The following is a 13,566-nucleotide window of genomic DNA, read 5'->3' as shown; positions in this document are numbered from 1 at the left end:
ACGTATTGAGTCACAGAAGTGGAGGACGGAGAGTGGAGATGGCCCAGCCTTTACGCGTCGGATTTGAAACCGAGGAGCGCGTTTTGGAGAGAAATGTATCCAGCACAGTAACGCACCGACTCGAGGTCTTCCAAGGATATTCATGAGCCAAGTTTTGCATCTGACTTAGATACATCCTTTTGAGATGTGTTTAAGGGTACAACACAACTCAACCGTCCAGTTTTATTATTGATGCAGCCATGTCATCAGAGTAAGGGTGGTCTGGAGGTCAAATGCGCGTTTAGCGATTTTCCACCAGCTTCAGAGGAACACGCCAATCATGTCCAAAGCTTAGAATACCAACAGGTGCAGTGCATTGAAGAAGGCAACTTGATCATTGAGCTGGAACTCGATCACACCTGTGCAATAATGTGGGTTGCCTTGGTTGACATTGGATGTTGGACGTTGCAAGTATTGGTCGATATGTGAGAGGTTAGCTAAGGAGCATAACCTGCGGAATCGTCAAACGGAGCACATAGCTCTTTAATCCCATGGTTGGCTGAGCGATCTGCCCTAAAGGAAAGACATGAAGATATACAAACGGTCTATCACTGTCGGTACTCCGTATGAGCCGAGGACTCCGACACCTTTTGCATAAAGAGAGTTGAGTTGAGGGCTGTCTTAGTCTTTTCTTGCCTGTAACTACATACCCAGGCACACTTTCTAGGAACGAAGTTACCTTCGCAAGGCAGCAAAACTCTTAACTTTCGGAGTATTCCCGGCCACCCGCCCTGGTTTATCATCTCGGTGCAATTCTTTGTTTCACCAGCAGGAGATGATACAGAACGTCTACTCACTACGTGGCATTTATGATATAAAAACAGAGAGGTATTTGATTGTTTGTACAAGGTTTACGTACGGCCTTACACACTATCTGGACATCCAGCTTGGATGAGACTGATCCATGGATGTTAGAATACTTTTAATATCTGAAATGAGAAGCATCACACAATTGGGCAAATGTTTTGAAATGGAATGCGCAAGAATGCCCAAGTTCCGATCAAGCTGAGCAAAATTTCGCACCTTGTGAGGGAATGATTCGCTGCAACTGCACCTTCTTGCACGATGATCATGCTTTTTACCTAGTTCCCGAGCTGCCGCATATGCCGCACAGTTTCATCATGGTGCGCTCAGGAGGTAATTACGCGGTCTCTATTAGTGTGCTATGCTCTCCGGTCCAGAGGCGAATCGAGCCAGGCAATAAGTGGTGTGTTCCTACGCAAGCCGCGTAGGGGAAACAGAACACGATTTCAAGAACAATACTCGGGTAGCCGTGTTTGCGTTATCTTTGGAAGAGGAGATTTTTTTTTTGCTCTTTTGAAGAATCATCCTTGATGTCATTGGTGTTTCATTGACGCGAGAGATTCTGGTGATTTAAAGAGAAGGGATCTTGTTTTCACCATATCGAATCCTTCGGGGTCCAATTCAAAAACCCAGAAGGGGGTTTCAAGCCAATAGGTTTTAAATTGCCCGAGACTAAAAAGCCGGATCGAACGGCGATATTAATAGATGGCGGGTATATGCTGGAATTTTTATGCACAATAACAACATACACCTTACGGGCCCTGGATTCTATTAGCAAAGAGATGAATGGAATAATCTACAAAAGAGGCAATATAAAATCCAATCTAGGTTGTTGTCCCAAGGTTACGGATTGTTAGGAGCCTTGCAATAGGGACTCCGGGGCGAAGCTAGCGCGGTATAGTGCAATATAGAGGTCTTATTGGTTCTAATCTAATCCTTGAGGAGGAGAGGAATGAGGTTAGGCCACTGAGTGGCGATATTATATACAGAACGTGGGTCATGTGCGTGTCATAACCCTAACCCTAGGCCTTAGCTCCTTTCACTCTGCACCTCCCCCCTCCAGCCTCCCCACTTCAGATGGTATTGTTGCTGGCGGCAACATGGCCTGCCCCACGACCTCCGCTGGTGGCAACATGGCCTGCCCCGTGATCTCTGCTGGCGGCAACATGGCCTGCCCCGCGATCTCCGCTGGCAGCAACATGGCCTGCCCCTGTGATTGGCTGGCGGCACTTGCGCCTGCCCCAGTATCAGCAGCACCCTCGCCTGCCCTGTTTGCTGTAGTTGGGTATTGCACAGGTGTATATAAGCAATTTTGAGAAGGGGCTTTTTGTGTCAAATTGTGTTGCTCCTGTAACTAAAAAAAGATTTCAAATACTACAACAAGTTAAGGTAAAATATTAAAAGAGTTAAGATGTATATCATGGTGCTTTCATTGATTTTTTTTTCATTGGGTTTTGCTGGGGGATATATTGAATATTAAGTATTGATGTGGAAGAGTAAGATATATCATTTTGTCTTTTCAGTTTGTTCTGAGTTGAACATTCATGTGAAATGAGGAGTTTTGTCATGGTTGATCTGCATCTGTGTATCTGTACAGTCCTCTCACTGTTGTTTGATATGGTGGTAGCATGCCAGGTTGTGTCTCTGTTGCTGGTGGGATTTCTTGAGGCTGCCCTAGGTCTTTGTCTGTTGGTTGAGGTCTTGTTGAGTATCTGTTGTGGTATTGTTGCAGGAATGGCTTCACATTGAGTAGCTGAATCAGATCCATCCATTCATCAAACTCTGGTTCTTTGTGCTGCCACCTGACACAGTACCTCAGCTTGCTGCAGATGATTCAGGAATCTAGAATCTCATCTATCTCCCAGTCATTGTCATTGTTGGTTGTCCACTGTTCATCTGATGTCCTAGTGTGTTGTCTATTTTCATTGATTTGGCTCATTTTGTGCGGTTTGAGCAATGAGATGTGAAAGACATCATGAATTTGAAAGTGTCATGGCAGGTCCAGCTGGTATGATTGTGGTCCTATCTTGACTCAGATTTGGAATGATTCTGCAAATTTACTGTTCAGTTTCTTGTTCAGCCAGTGGGTTTTCAAGTTTTTTGTGTTCAGGTACACCTGATCTTCTACATTGAATTCATGGGGATTGTCTTTCATGTACTGTTTCATCAAGTCCTGTGAGTGGATCAACTTTTCATGGGCAATTTGCTGAGCTTCCTTTGTCAGTACTGCAGCTCATTCCGCGTCTGGTTCCTCTATGACTTCCCTTGGGATGTTTGGTATGGTTGGTGGTAAGGGTTGGTATCTGACATCCATCATAAAGGGGGATATTTCCTAGGGCTGAGTGGGTAGAGCTGCTGTATGTGTATTCTGCCCATGATAGGAGGTCTGCCCAATCATTCTGTAAATAGTCTGTGTATAGTCTGAGATATGTTTCTAGTTCTCAGTTCTGGTGTTCTGTCTGTCCATCTGTCTGTGGATGGTATGCAGTGGATAGCTTGTGATTAATGTTCATCATAGCTGCCAGGGCCTTCCAGAATCCTGATGTGAAGAGGTGGTCCCTATCTGAGATGATTATTGCTGGCATTCCATGTAGTCTGATGATGTTGGCAATGAATATGTGAGCAAATATTCCAGGTGTTAGGTCTGTTGTAGTTGGCACGTAGTGTGGTCTCTTTGACCTCTTGCAACAGAAGACTGCTATTGCATCAACTATTTGCCCACTTGTGGAGCATTTGAATTTGGGAAGATTGATGACAAAGTCTACTGTGATTGTATGCCAATTCATGTCTGGTATGAGGATTGGAGTAAGTTCCCCAAATGCTCTGCAGGTGATGGGTTTGGCTTGTGCACATGCTTCACATGCTTGTGTGTATTCTTCAATATCTTTCCTCATGGTAGGCCAGTAGAACCAATGTGCTATTGATTGGAATGTTTGTTTTCCCTCAAAGTGTCCTGCTGTTGGTGAGTCATGGAACTGCTGAAGAATGTTTCTGCATAGCTGTTGATCATCTGGTACATAGATCCTGTCTTGGTAGAAGAGATATCCATCTTGGATTGCCCAATTCTCAAGGTGATTGTGTTTGTGGAGTGGGATCAGTGTCTCTAGGTCTTGTGGTAGTTGTTCTTTTATTTGAGTCAGTATGTCCATGTCTGCTGCTTTGATCAGGAGCATGTTCACTGTGGCAATGGCTGCCATTCTGTGGTTATACAATAGTGTTGTAGCCTGGTCATAATAGTGGGTGAGGGTATTGATTTGGGATTGGGAGTGGTTGGTTTGGGCTGGGTCGATGAACCAGTGGAATTTGTTATGGAGTTCTGTCAGTTCTTTTGGTTTGGGTCTGTAGTCAGGTCATCTAGAGGGCCCATCCACAGGGTTCTTTGTGCCTTCTTTGTGCAAGATCTTGATATTTAACTCACTGAGGTGTTGGGCCCATCGTGCTTGTCTACAGGTCAGGATTTTGATTGTAAGAAATGGCAGTAGATTGTGATGATCACTATAGACTGTTGTTTGAACTCTGTTTCCTCGTATGAAATGGTGCCAGTGCTTGGTGGATTCAACAATTGCTAGCATCTCTGCATCATATGTTCCATAGTTCCTTTCTGTTGTTGTCATTTTCCTGCTGTAGAATGCTATGAGATGTAGATGACCATCATCCTGCTTCTGACACAGAATTCCACTGATGGCAAATCCGCTAGCATCACAGAATATGATGATTGGTTTATCATCACTATAGAATGCCAACAGTGGTGCTTTTGTGAAGGCATCCTTGAGGGTCTGGAAACTTTTCTTTTGTTCCTCCGTCCATTGAAATATGACATTATTCTTTAGCAGGGTTGTGAGTGGTATGCATATAAGGCTGTAGTGGTATATGAACCTCCTATAGAAGTTACAAAAGCCTAAAAATGCCCTCAGATCCTTGACAGTTCGCGGGTTTGGCCACTGAAGTACTGCCTCCACTCATGCTGGATCCATTCATACTCCATCTCTCCCTACTAAGTATCCGAGGAAGTCAATCTCCTTTTGCAGAAATCGGCACTTAGATATGTTGCATATCAGGTTGGCTTGTCATAGTTTTTGTAAAACTTGTTTGACTTGTTCCCAATGCTTTTCCTGATTGTCCTCTTTTGTGTAAATGACTACATCATCTATATACACAATGACAAAGTCGTCTATGTGTTCCTGTAATACTGTGTTTATGAATTCTTGGAAATGGGCTGGGGCATTTGTTAATCCAAATGGGACTACTAGGTATTCATATGTGCTGTATCTGGTCTTAAATGCTGTTAGGTGCTCGTGACCTTCTGCTATGTGGATTAGGTGGTATGCATGTTGTAGATCAAGCTTTGTTATCCATTTCACTAGGCTGAGGCGCTCCATCAGTTCTGAGATGAGAGGGATGGCATACTGATTCTTAATGGTGATTGCATTTAGTTTCCAATAGTCAACACAGAATTGTTTTTGTCCTCCCTTCTTGTCTGTGAACAAGACTGGGGATGCGTATGGAGATTTGCTTGGTCTTATGAAGCCTTTTGCCAAGTTGTCATCAATGTATGTCTTGAGGAGGTGGAGCTCTGTCTCTGACATGGAATAGAGTGGACATTTGGTCAAAGTTTTCCCATCCATGATCTTGATTTGAAGGTCTGAATTGGAGTGGGGGCGTAGGGTGTCTGCCGCCGGTTTGTGGAAGACATCTGCATACTGTTTTAGTTCTGCGGGTACTTGGGTTGGAGGTGGGCTTTTGGTGCCCGCTTGCAGCCACACTAGTAGTGGTGTGAGATCTGTGTTGTCTTCTGTGGTTTGTTTGATTTGTTCTCGCCCTCTCTTTCCCCTATATGTGATTGAGTCTGTTGCCCAGTTTATGTCTGGGTTTGCTTTTTTCAGCCATGGTCTGCCTAATATTATCAGCATTGACATTTGTAGAGGTCGAAAGTAGTGTGTGACTATCTCTCCACTGGGGTCCGGGAGCTGTAGTTCATATATGTATGGAAAGGATTTGTATGGGTTATTGTTGAGATCCTGCAATTGGACTTCCTTGCAGGGTATTCTCTTCGCGTTTAATGCATCAGCTGCTCTTGGTGTTATGACATTTGACACTGCTTCTGAATCTACCATCACTGGGATTGTGGGGGTCATGGTGAATGTAGTGAGGTGTCTGATGATGTGCATGTCAGATAATGTTTGTGGCGCTGGTATGGTGTAGTATATGGCGTGTTCCAAGAGTTTGTAGCTGTTGATTTCTTGTGTGAATGGGCTATCATGTTGGAGCTTTGATGGGCACATCATCACTTCTATTGACACGCCGAGGAGTTTTTTGCTTTGAGGTGAGGAGATGGGGATCTTGTCTCCGTATGCGGTAGTATGCTTCAGTTGGGTGACAGGGATATGGTGCGGGATTGAGCTGTTAATGTCATTGGGTGGGGGGATGGGGATCAGGTCAGAGCTGTGTTCAGGTGCCCAATGTGGGAGTAGCAGATGTTCCACCAGTGTCCCCACCTGCTGCACCAAGTGCAAAGTCCATCTCTTTGTCATTGGAAAAATTCTGTGTCTGATATGTCAGGGTTCTTCCCCACCCCCTTTGCCTGGTGTTCTGGGGATCTTGATCTTGTTCATCATCTATCTGCATTGTAATCAAATCAGACGTGTCTTGTGTCTTGCTTGACCAATTGATGTGTCATCACTATGTGACTCTCAGCTCTGATGGCGGCCTGTTTCCATTCTGAGAATGTGGTTGACCACATGTTGAAGTAAGCTTGGTTTACTTGAGCCAGTATGGCCTGTGTCAGTTTGCTTCTAAAGGTGGCGCAGATGGCTGCATCATTCCATTTCAGATCTGATATTAAAGTCTCAAACTGGGTAATGAACTTGACTGCTCATTGATATGGTCCCATCTGCAGAGTGGCTAGTTGCAATTCCACTTGTAGTTCTGGGTTAGTTGTCTGATAGTTGTCCTGTAGCCAGACCTTGAGAACCTCCCATGAAGCCACGTGCATATCATTTGACATTTGAAGTCTTTGAACGCGTTGGCGTATTGGTTTGTCTAGATAGCTCTTGGCATATGCGATCTTTGAGGTTCCATTGGTGATCAACCTCTCATGGAGGTTATCTTCTATGTCCAGGAGCCAAAAGTGAATGTCTGAGTGGCCATCAAAGACTTCTGGTTCCTTTAGTTTGGTTTTCACCACTGTTGCGGTGTCATGTCCCGCATCTGTGGTGGGGTCTGCAGTCATTTCTTGGTTTCTCTCTAGTGCAGCAATCCATTCCATTAGCTGCCAGTTCTGGTCAATCAGCTGCTGGTCCAGGTTGCCATTTGGCTGTTCCAACACGGCCAGGCGCTGTTTCAGGGCCTCGCTCTCCCGGGCCATTTCCTCAAGACATTCGAGGATGTGGTCCATCGCCTGTGCTTGGTTCCGTGTGGTCATGGTGGCGCTACGCTAATGGTCCAGTGCTGAAACAAGGAAAAGAAAAAAAAAACGCTTGCTTCCTGGCCGGAATATCTCTTGAAGGATTAGAGTGTTAGGAGCCTTGCAATAGGGACTCCGGGGTGAAGCTAGCGCGGTATAGTGCAATATAGAGGTCTTATTGGTTCTAATCTAATCCTTGAGGAGGAGAGGAATGAGGTTAGGCCACTGAGTGGCGATATTATATACAGAACGTGGGTCATGTGCGTGTCATAACCCTAACCCTAGGCCTTAGCTCCTTTCACGGATCTCTAAACAAAATGAACATAAAAAAATAGAAACAAGCCCGGAACTACGCTAACTAACTTATCCTGAGATGAATAAGCAGCGCAAATTCACGTGATATAAAATCAAGATCCGCCTACAGTTTGAAAATCAATTTCCTGTGATACTAAACGACAAGCAGATGTCCTGAATAACAACCTATAGCAGTTGTATGTTGGAGGATCGGCTAGTGTGTGTGTTCAGGGAGAGGGCTTTATTAATAAAGCTGCAAAACCTAAATATTCAACGCCAAAGGCAAAACTTTTCTTATAATGGTCTATTACTTTACGTCAAATGTTGTGTCATCCGCCGCACTCATCTATGTCGGTAAGGACAAGGTCGAAAGTAGGGATGAGAATTTTGCCCATGGCTGTATAGATTGTCATGCCACGATACTGATATTCAGCAGATGAGGAGTTGATAAAGTATGGCCTGGAATGCGATGTCTGGTAGATACCTTTTTGCAGGATGAACATGTTTCAAGCCCAGCTACAGAACCATGCTGATGAGTTTGTTGTAGGGTGTGTAACTATTCCCTCCAGAAAGGGAAGGGAAAAAAAAGCCATCTCGCGAAAGATCAATAGCGCACTATCTTACAATTCGATCCATTAGTTTCATGCCGACAACCTATCCAGTGCACACGTATATCTCCGCCTCCGAGAAGGCGAGACATGGGACAATATCCCCCATGACTTATTGGTGGATTGCGCCCAGCTCACTAAAGCAAACTCGATTGAAGGTGCCCTTTTGTTTCTCTCTTGTTTTACGTGCTCTATAACTGAGGGACATCTGAACATAGGAAATAAAAAGGACAACGTCACCATAATATACACGCCGTGGTCAAACCTACATAAAACAGCCGGCATGGCCGTTGGCCAAGTGGGTTTCCATAATCCCAAGCTTACGCGCAAGGTCCATGTTGCTGCCCGTCAAAATCCCATCGTCAACCGCCTGAACAAAACTCGTGTTGAGAAGTTCCCCGATCTACGAGCGGAGAAGGAAGAATACCTGGCAAAGATCAGACGGGAGGAACGGAAGCTGAGAGAGGAAAAGAAGGCTGCAGAGAAGCAAGAGCGGAAAAAGAGGGAGGAGCTCAAGTGGCAGAAGGAGCATGCTTATGATGACTTTTTGAATGAGGAGAATATTCAGCAGAGCAGCAATCAGGATCGGGACCCGAACTTTTTGGACGACTTCATGTAGCGGGAAAGTATTTTTAACCCTTTTAATGGCTACAGGAAAAGGATTTTTTCCTGAAAGCGTATGTCGAATGGATCACTACAACAGCTCCTCAAAAATATTTTTTCTCTTCGATCGATATACCTCTATATGTCCGCAGAGACGAAACTGGATAGGACTTGGCTGAGTTTTTCATTTTTGGAAAGCCGTTTCTAGGCTAGTGAGGTGAGGAGTTGGATAGGATCAATGATATGGAATATTTTGGGAGTTTTATTCAGAGGACTGGGTGATAGATGAAAACGATGTTCACCTACGTTGGCGTTTCAGAATGCTATGGTGAATGCAGTCACAAGTCTGCTATGATATAAGTGGCTTTGGTAGCTACATGCTTCTCAATTACCTAACAACTTTAAGCGCATCCAACCTTTCGTGTAGTCTCGTCCACCTTCATCAGTAACCGCTAGATAACCAAGAGGGTGAAGAAGCCTTGTCTTCTTTTCCATTCAAAGATTGACCCCGCAGCGAATATGAAATCCTAGAACTGCGACTTGCGGTCAGCAGAATAGCTTCATGAGATGTCTCACATTGGCTTTGATCTAGAGTAAATGATCCATTTTCCAAGCTTCTTCTGCTGGACGATAACTAGTAAAAAGAGCCAATGAAACCCACTGTAACGAAAGCATGACTGACAGAAATACCCAAACCCATCCCGCTTTCATTCAACATCAAATAAATATTGATCGTCAAATGATACCCTAGTTTTTATATTTGAAACTGCTCTGAAACATAAGTTAAAGCGCATTTTCGTCCTGATGGCTTGATAGATGTTGGTTATCGATCGACAAAACACAGCAGTTTGAGTGGACCTATTGCGGTAGTTATTAGTTAACTACTTATTCAGACGCTGCAGACGCACGCTAAACGAACACATCTTCCCTTCCCATGCGAACGTACCGAACCACTTCCCTGTGAATTCAACAGCCGCCCGTCCCGACTCCCATCTCCTTGATGACAAATAAGAGAATGAGAGAATGATAGGCAGAGAGTGGAACTATCTACTTATCTATTGATTGATTATTAAAAAAGAGCGTCATTACCGTAGCGATGCCGGTAGATACGTCAACCTCTGCACCACAAGGTAATTAGATACCTTTCTTATTTCACCCAATGGCCAACGGGCTAGTCTGTCAGAGGACTAACGCCGTCACGAAAAATCGTGTAGGAACGAGCGGGAAATCCAAGAAAAATAACAGGAAGAAAGCAAACGCCAGAGCAAAAGCTAATGGGGTAGCCGTTCAACAAGAGCAGACCGCGCACATCAGCCAGGACCAAGACCAGCCATCGCAATCAATTCCGTCATCGGTATGTTGCTCTCATGGAAGATAGGAGAGGTCAGGTATGAGATGTTCATGGCTAATCTTGGAAATTACCTAGGCCACTACTGAGGCATTCATCAACGGCTCTCACGGGAATCAAACACCAGATTCAGAAGATGACAACGACAATAAAGGAGGAGAGGAGACTCTGGCCAAAGCAAAGACGGAGAAAATGCCAACGATGGCAGATAACGACAACGACAACGATGTGCAATCCCTTGATTCGAACCCCAGGTTCGATGCCCTTGTGCGAGATCGTGATTCCCTCCGCGCCGAAGTAGCCGAGATGCGCATATCACTAGAAAAGATACAGTCCAAGCACGATGAGGAGATGAGCGCTTTGCAGAGGCAACTGGAGCAGTCACGGAATGAGAAAGAGCATGCGGACACGCAGTTTCGAAATTTGCTGGGGAAAGTTAATACGATTAAGTCGCAGTTGGGGGAGAGATTGAAGGCTGATGCTGTATGTCATCCCTGTTTGCTCTGGGGTTGTGTTTGTGTTTATGTGCTGAGAGAGTTATCTTCTCCTTTGTTTTATTTTATGTTTTCATTTGCTTACAGAACGGATTGTACAGGAGGAGCTGGCACATACGAAGAGTAGGATCGATGAGCTTGAGGATGAAAACGCCGCACTGAAAACAGAGGTAAACACGAAATTGGCCGCCGTGACATCGTTAGAGAAGGAACGGGAACAGCAATCTAAGGAGCTGTCCAGTTTGCGAAACCGGACGAATTTATCACAGCAGAATTGGCTGAGGGAAAGAGAGGAGCTCACGGAACGAGAGGAGCATGCGCGTTTGGAATTTGAGGAGGCCAAGCAAGCTATGCACAACTGGGAGATTCTGGCGATGGAGGAACGATCTATTCGAGAAAGCCTTGAGGAGAAGGTGGTTGACCTGGAGGAGCAGCTGGTCGTCTTGAAAAGCGAGTACGAGAAGGCATCTTCGGAACGTGATAGCCAGGCAGTCACGGTTGATGGGCTTCAGCGGGCTCTCCAAGAAATACAGACTGGTATGGCTTTGTCTCTTGAGTCTTATTTTCCATTGTTTCTTACAAAAATCCTCTAATTACATTACGCTGTTGCTAATGCAAGTCTTCTATAGCTCGAAAGCAGGAACTGCGAGATATAGTGGAGAGCTCAGATGCGCAGTTGGAAGAGCAGAGGAAGAAATTACAGGAGGCTGAGAAGGGTGTGACTGAAACCGTAAGAAAACTGGAAGAGGCTGAGGCGGAGTTGGAACGGCTTCGACCTTTTGAAAAAGAGGTCAGGGAGAAAAACCTGCTCATTGGCAAACTGCGTCATGAAGCTGTGACTCTAAACGAGCACCTTACCAAAGCTCTGAGGTTTCTGAAGAAGGGCAAACCAGAAGATAACGTGGACAGGTCGGTGCTATCGATATATCTACTTTATATTTTACCCATACGCAGTACAGTGGCTAATAAAAATATCTCAGACACCTCGTCACGAACCACTTCCTCCATTTCCTCGCGCTAGATCGATCAGATCCGAAGAAATTCCAGGTCTTGCAACTCATATCCGCGCTATTGGGATGGACGGATGGTATGTTATACTCGAATCCCCTCTTAGCCGTATTTTTATCATCCAGGAAACAAGTTCCATCTAACGTCACCATGTTCACCGCCTCAGAGCAACGAGAACAAGCTGGCCTTGCCCGCCCGGGAACTTCTGGTGGATTCAGCAACCTCAGACTCCCCAGTGCGTCGTCACTCGTGTATCGGATACCAAGCTCCCCATCCCTTGCGTCTGAGTATTTCACGGAGAATGGAAACACGCGCAAAGAATCGCTAGCGGAACTCTGGTCGAATTTCCTGGAGCAGGAGGCCGCGCAGAAGAAAAAGTCGAAGGGGCGGAGTCAGCCAGAAGCATTTCCTACACCGCCGCCTACATGATATTCATCCATTTATTCATACATATATATATGTATATACATTACTTTTCCCTTCTGCATCATCGCACTTTTTTCCCGTTTCTTTTGGTCCAAGCCAAGTCCATTATTTTCTGCTTTTCACTTCATCACCTTTGGTCTCCCACTTGATAACAGTGGTACATCTGTTTCCTTTGTTGTTCAGCCTAGGTTCTCACAGCAGTAGAGGGTCTTGACCTTTCTCTACTCCAAGAGATGTTGATTATTGCGAAAGCATATTATCCTTTATGTATTGTATATCTGAGTGAGCATATACTATCGAGATGTAGCTGTAGCTGTCGCATTTGCAAAGAAAAGCTTGACAGAACATTGAAGGCAATGGGGTACGACGAGTGCTATGCAATATTCTTAGTATTCTTTCCACACTACTTCTACTCTTGCCATCCTGATGGATGTGTGCAATACATAGATACAATAATAATGCCATATCCTGGCTTATTTCATTCCCCGGGTCTTTGACTGTGGCAAGCTGTAAGCTCCTCGGGTTCAACTTCCCTGAGGTTTCCCCGTGGAGAAACATCCTTCCCCTGCCAAGAAACCAAAACCCAGCCATTTCAGGGAAGATATAAATAAATCACAGATATCAACTCCGAGATATCCCCGCGCTCAACTTCGAGCTCTAAAATTCTCCCGCTCACTTCCCTCTTCGCCGCTCCCTTAACTCCCTCCCCCAACCTCCACAGCCATTCGTTTCTCCAGGGCATTTTCAATGGCTGCTGCAGGTAACGTCTTTCCTACAACCCCCCAGATCCTCTCGCATACGCCATCTCACACACACCAATTCATGGAAGAAACCTCAACAGCAGCAGTACGCAAGTTCCGCCCCGTAGTAATATCAGGACCGTCCGGCACGGGCAAATCAACTCTGATAAAAAGACTCTTCGCTGATTACCCAGACACATTTGCCCTTTCAGTTTCTCGTAAGCATAACCACACCGAAACTCTCCACCGCAGCGAGCTCCCCTTCTACAACCTTACCAATCCCTTCAGCTATCATACCAATTATTATATCTAGCAGAAAAGGAAAAGAAAAAAAACCCCTAACCCTTGAACAAAAAATACATTAGATACAACCCGCTCCCCACGCCCCGGCGAACAAGATGGCCGCGAATACTACTTCACAACAAAAGATGCCTTCAAATCCCTCATCGACGAAAGGGGCTTTATAGAATGGGCCCAGTTCAGCGGGAACTACTACGGCACCAGCACCAAGGCCGTAAAAGATGTAGCGGAGAAAAAGCGCATTTGCGTCCTGGATATTGAGATGGAGGTATATTAAAATCCCCCCCCCCCCTCTCCCAACACACACATTTCCTTACCCAACCAACCAACCAACCTAACCCACCTTCCACAACACAGGGCGTCAAACAAGTAAAACGCACAGATCTCAACGCGCGCTTCCTCTTCGTCGCGCCGCCCTCACTCAAGGTGCTGGAGCAGCGCCTCCGTGGCCGCGGGACGGAGACGGAGGAGAGTCTGCAGGCGCGCCTGGAGCAGGCGC

General features: G+C 45.5%; 4 protein-coding genes across 4 annotated transcripts in view; 3 read left to right on the top strand and 1 right to left on the bottom strand.

Moving 5' to 3' along the window:
- Positions 1–1,882: 1,882 nt before the first annotated feature.
- PADG_02363 (uncharacterized protein) lies at positions 1,883–2,611 on the bottom strand (the record flags this gene model as incomplete). The annotated part of the gene is made up of 2 exons (XM_010759036.1): positions 1,883–2,197; positions 2,450–2,611. The coding sequence occupies 2 exons, from the start codon at positions 2,609–2,611 to the stop codon at positions 1,883–1,885; spliced, it is 477 nt and encodes a 158-aa protein (XP_010757338.1).
- A 5,424-nt stretch (positions 2,612–8,035) lies between these two features.
- Positions 8,036–8,767, top strand: PADG_02362 (uncharacterized protein; the record flags this gene model as incomplete). The annotated part of the gene is made up of 3 exons (XM_010759035.1): positions 8,036–8,083; positions 8,180–8,306; positions 8,367–8,767. The coding sequence occupies 3 exons, from the start codon at positions 8,036–8,038 to the stop codon at positions 8,765–8,767; spliced, it is 576 nt and encodes a 191-aa protein (XP_010757337.1).
- Positions 8,768–9,847: 1,080 nt separating this feature from the next.
- PADG_02361 (uncharacterized protein) lies at positions 9,848–12,030 on the top strand (the record flags this gene model as incomplete). Its single annotated transcript, XM_010759034.1, has 7 exons — positions 9,848–9,881; positions 9,966–10,105; positions 10,178–10,582; positions 10,695–11,130; positions 11,223–11,502; positions 11,574–11,680; positions 11,768–12,030. 7 exons carry the CDS (start codon positions 9,848–9,850, stop codon positions 12,028–12,030), a joined length of 1,665 nt encoding a protein of 554 aa, XP_010757336.1.
- Positions 12,031–12,774: 744 nt separating this feature from the next.
- PADG_11417 (guanylate kinase) overlaps positions 12,775–13,566 on the top strand; it is a gene marked incomplete at both ends in the record, with an annotated part of 1,657 nt that continues 865 nt past the window's right edge. Inside the window, 3 exons of the mRNA XM_010759663.1 lie at positions 12,775–12,985; positions 13,133–13,335; positions 13,425–13,539. Coding sequence (XP_010757965.1) covers positions 12,775–12,985; positions 13,133–13,335; positions 13,425–13,539 — 529 coding nt within the window. The remainder of the gene's footprint in view (positions 12,986–13,132; positions 13,336–13,424; positions 13,540–13,566) is intronic.

The sequence above is a fragment of the Paracoccidioides brasiliensis genome (assembly GCF_000150735.1).
Source record: "Paracoccidioides brasiliensis Pb18 unplaced genomic scaffold supercont2.2, whole genome shotgun sequence".
Classification (NCBI taxonomy): Eukaryota; Fungi; Ascomycota; class Eurotiomycetes; order Onygenales; family Ajellomycetaceae; genus Paracoccidioides; species Paracoccidioides brasiliensis.
This window is presented reverse-complemented; position numbering and strand designations above follow the sequence as displayed.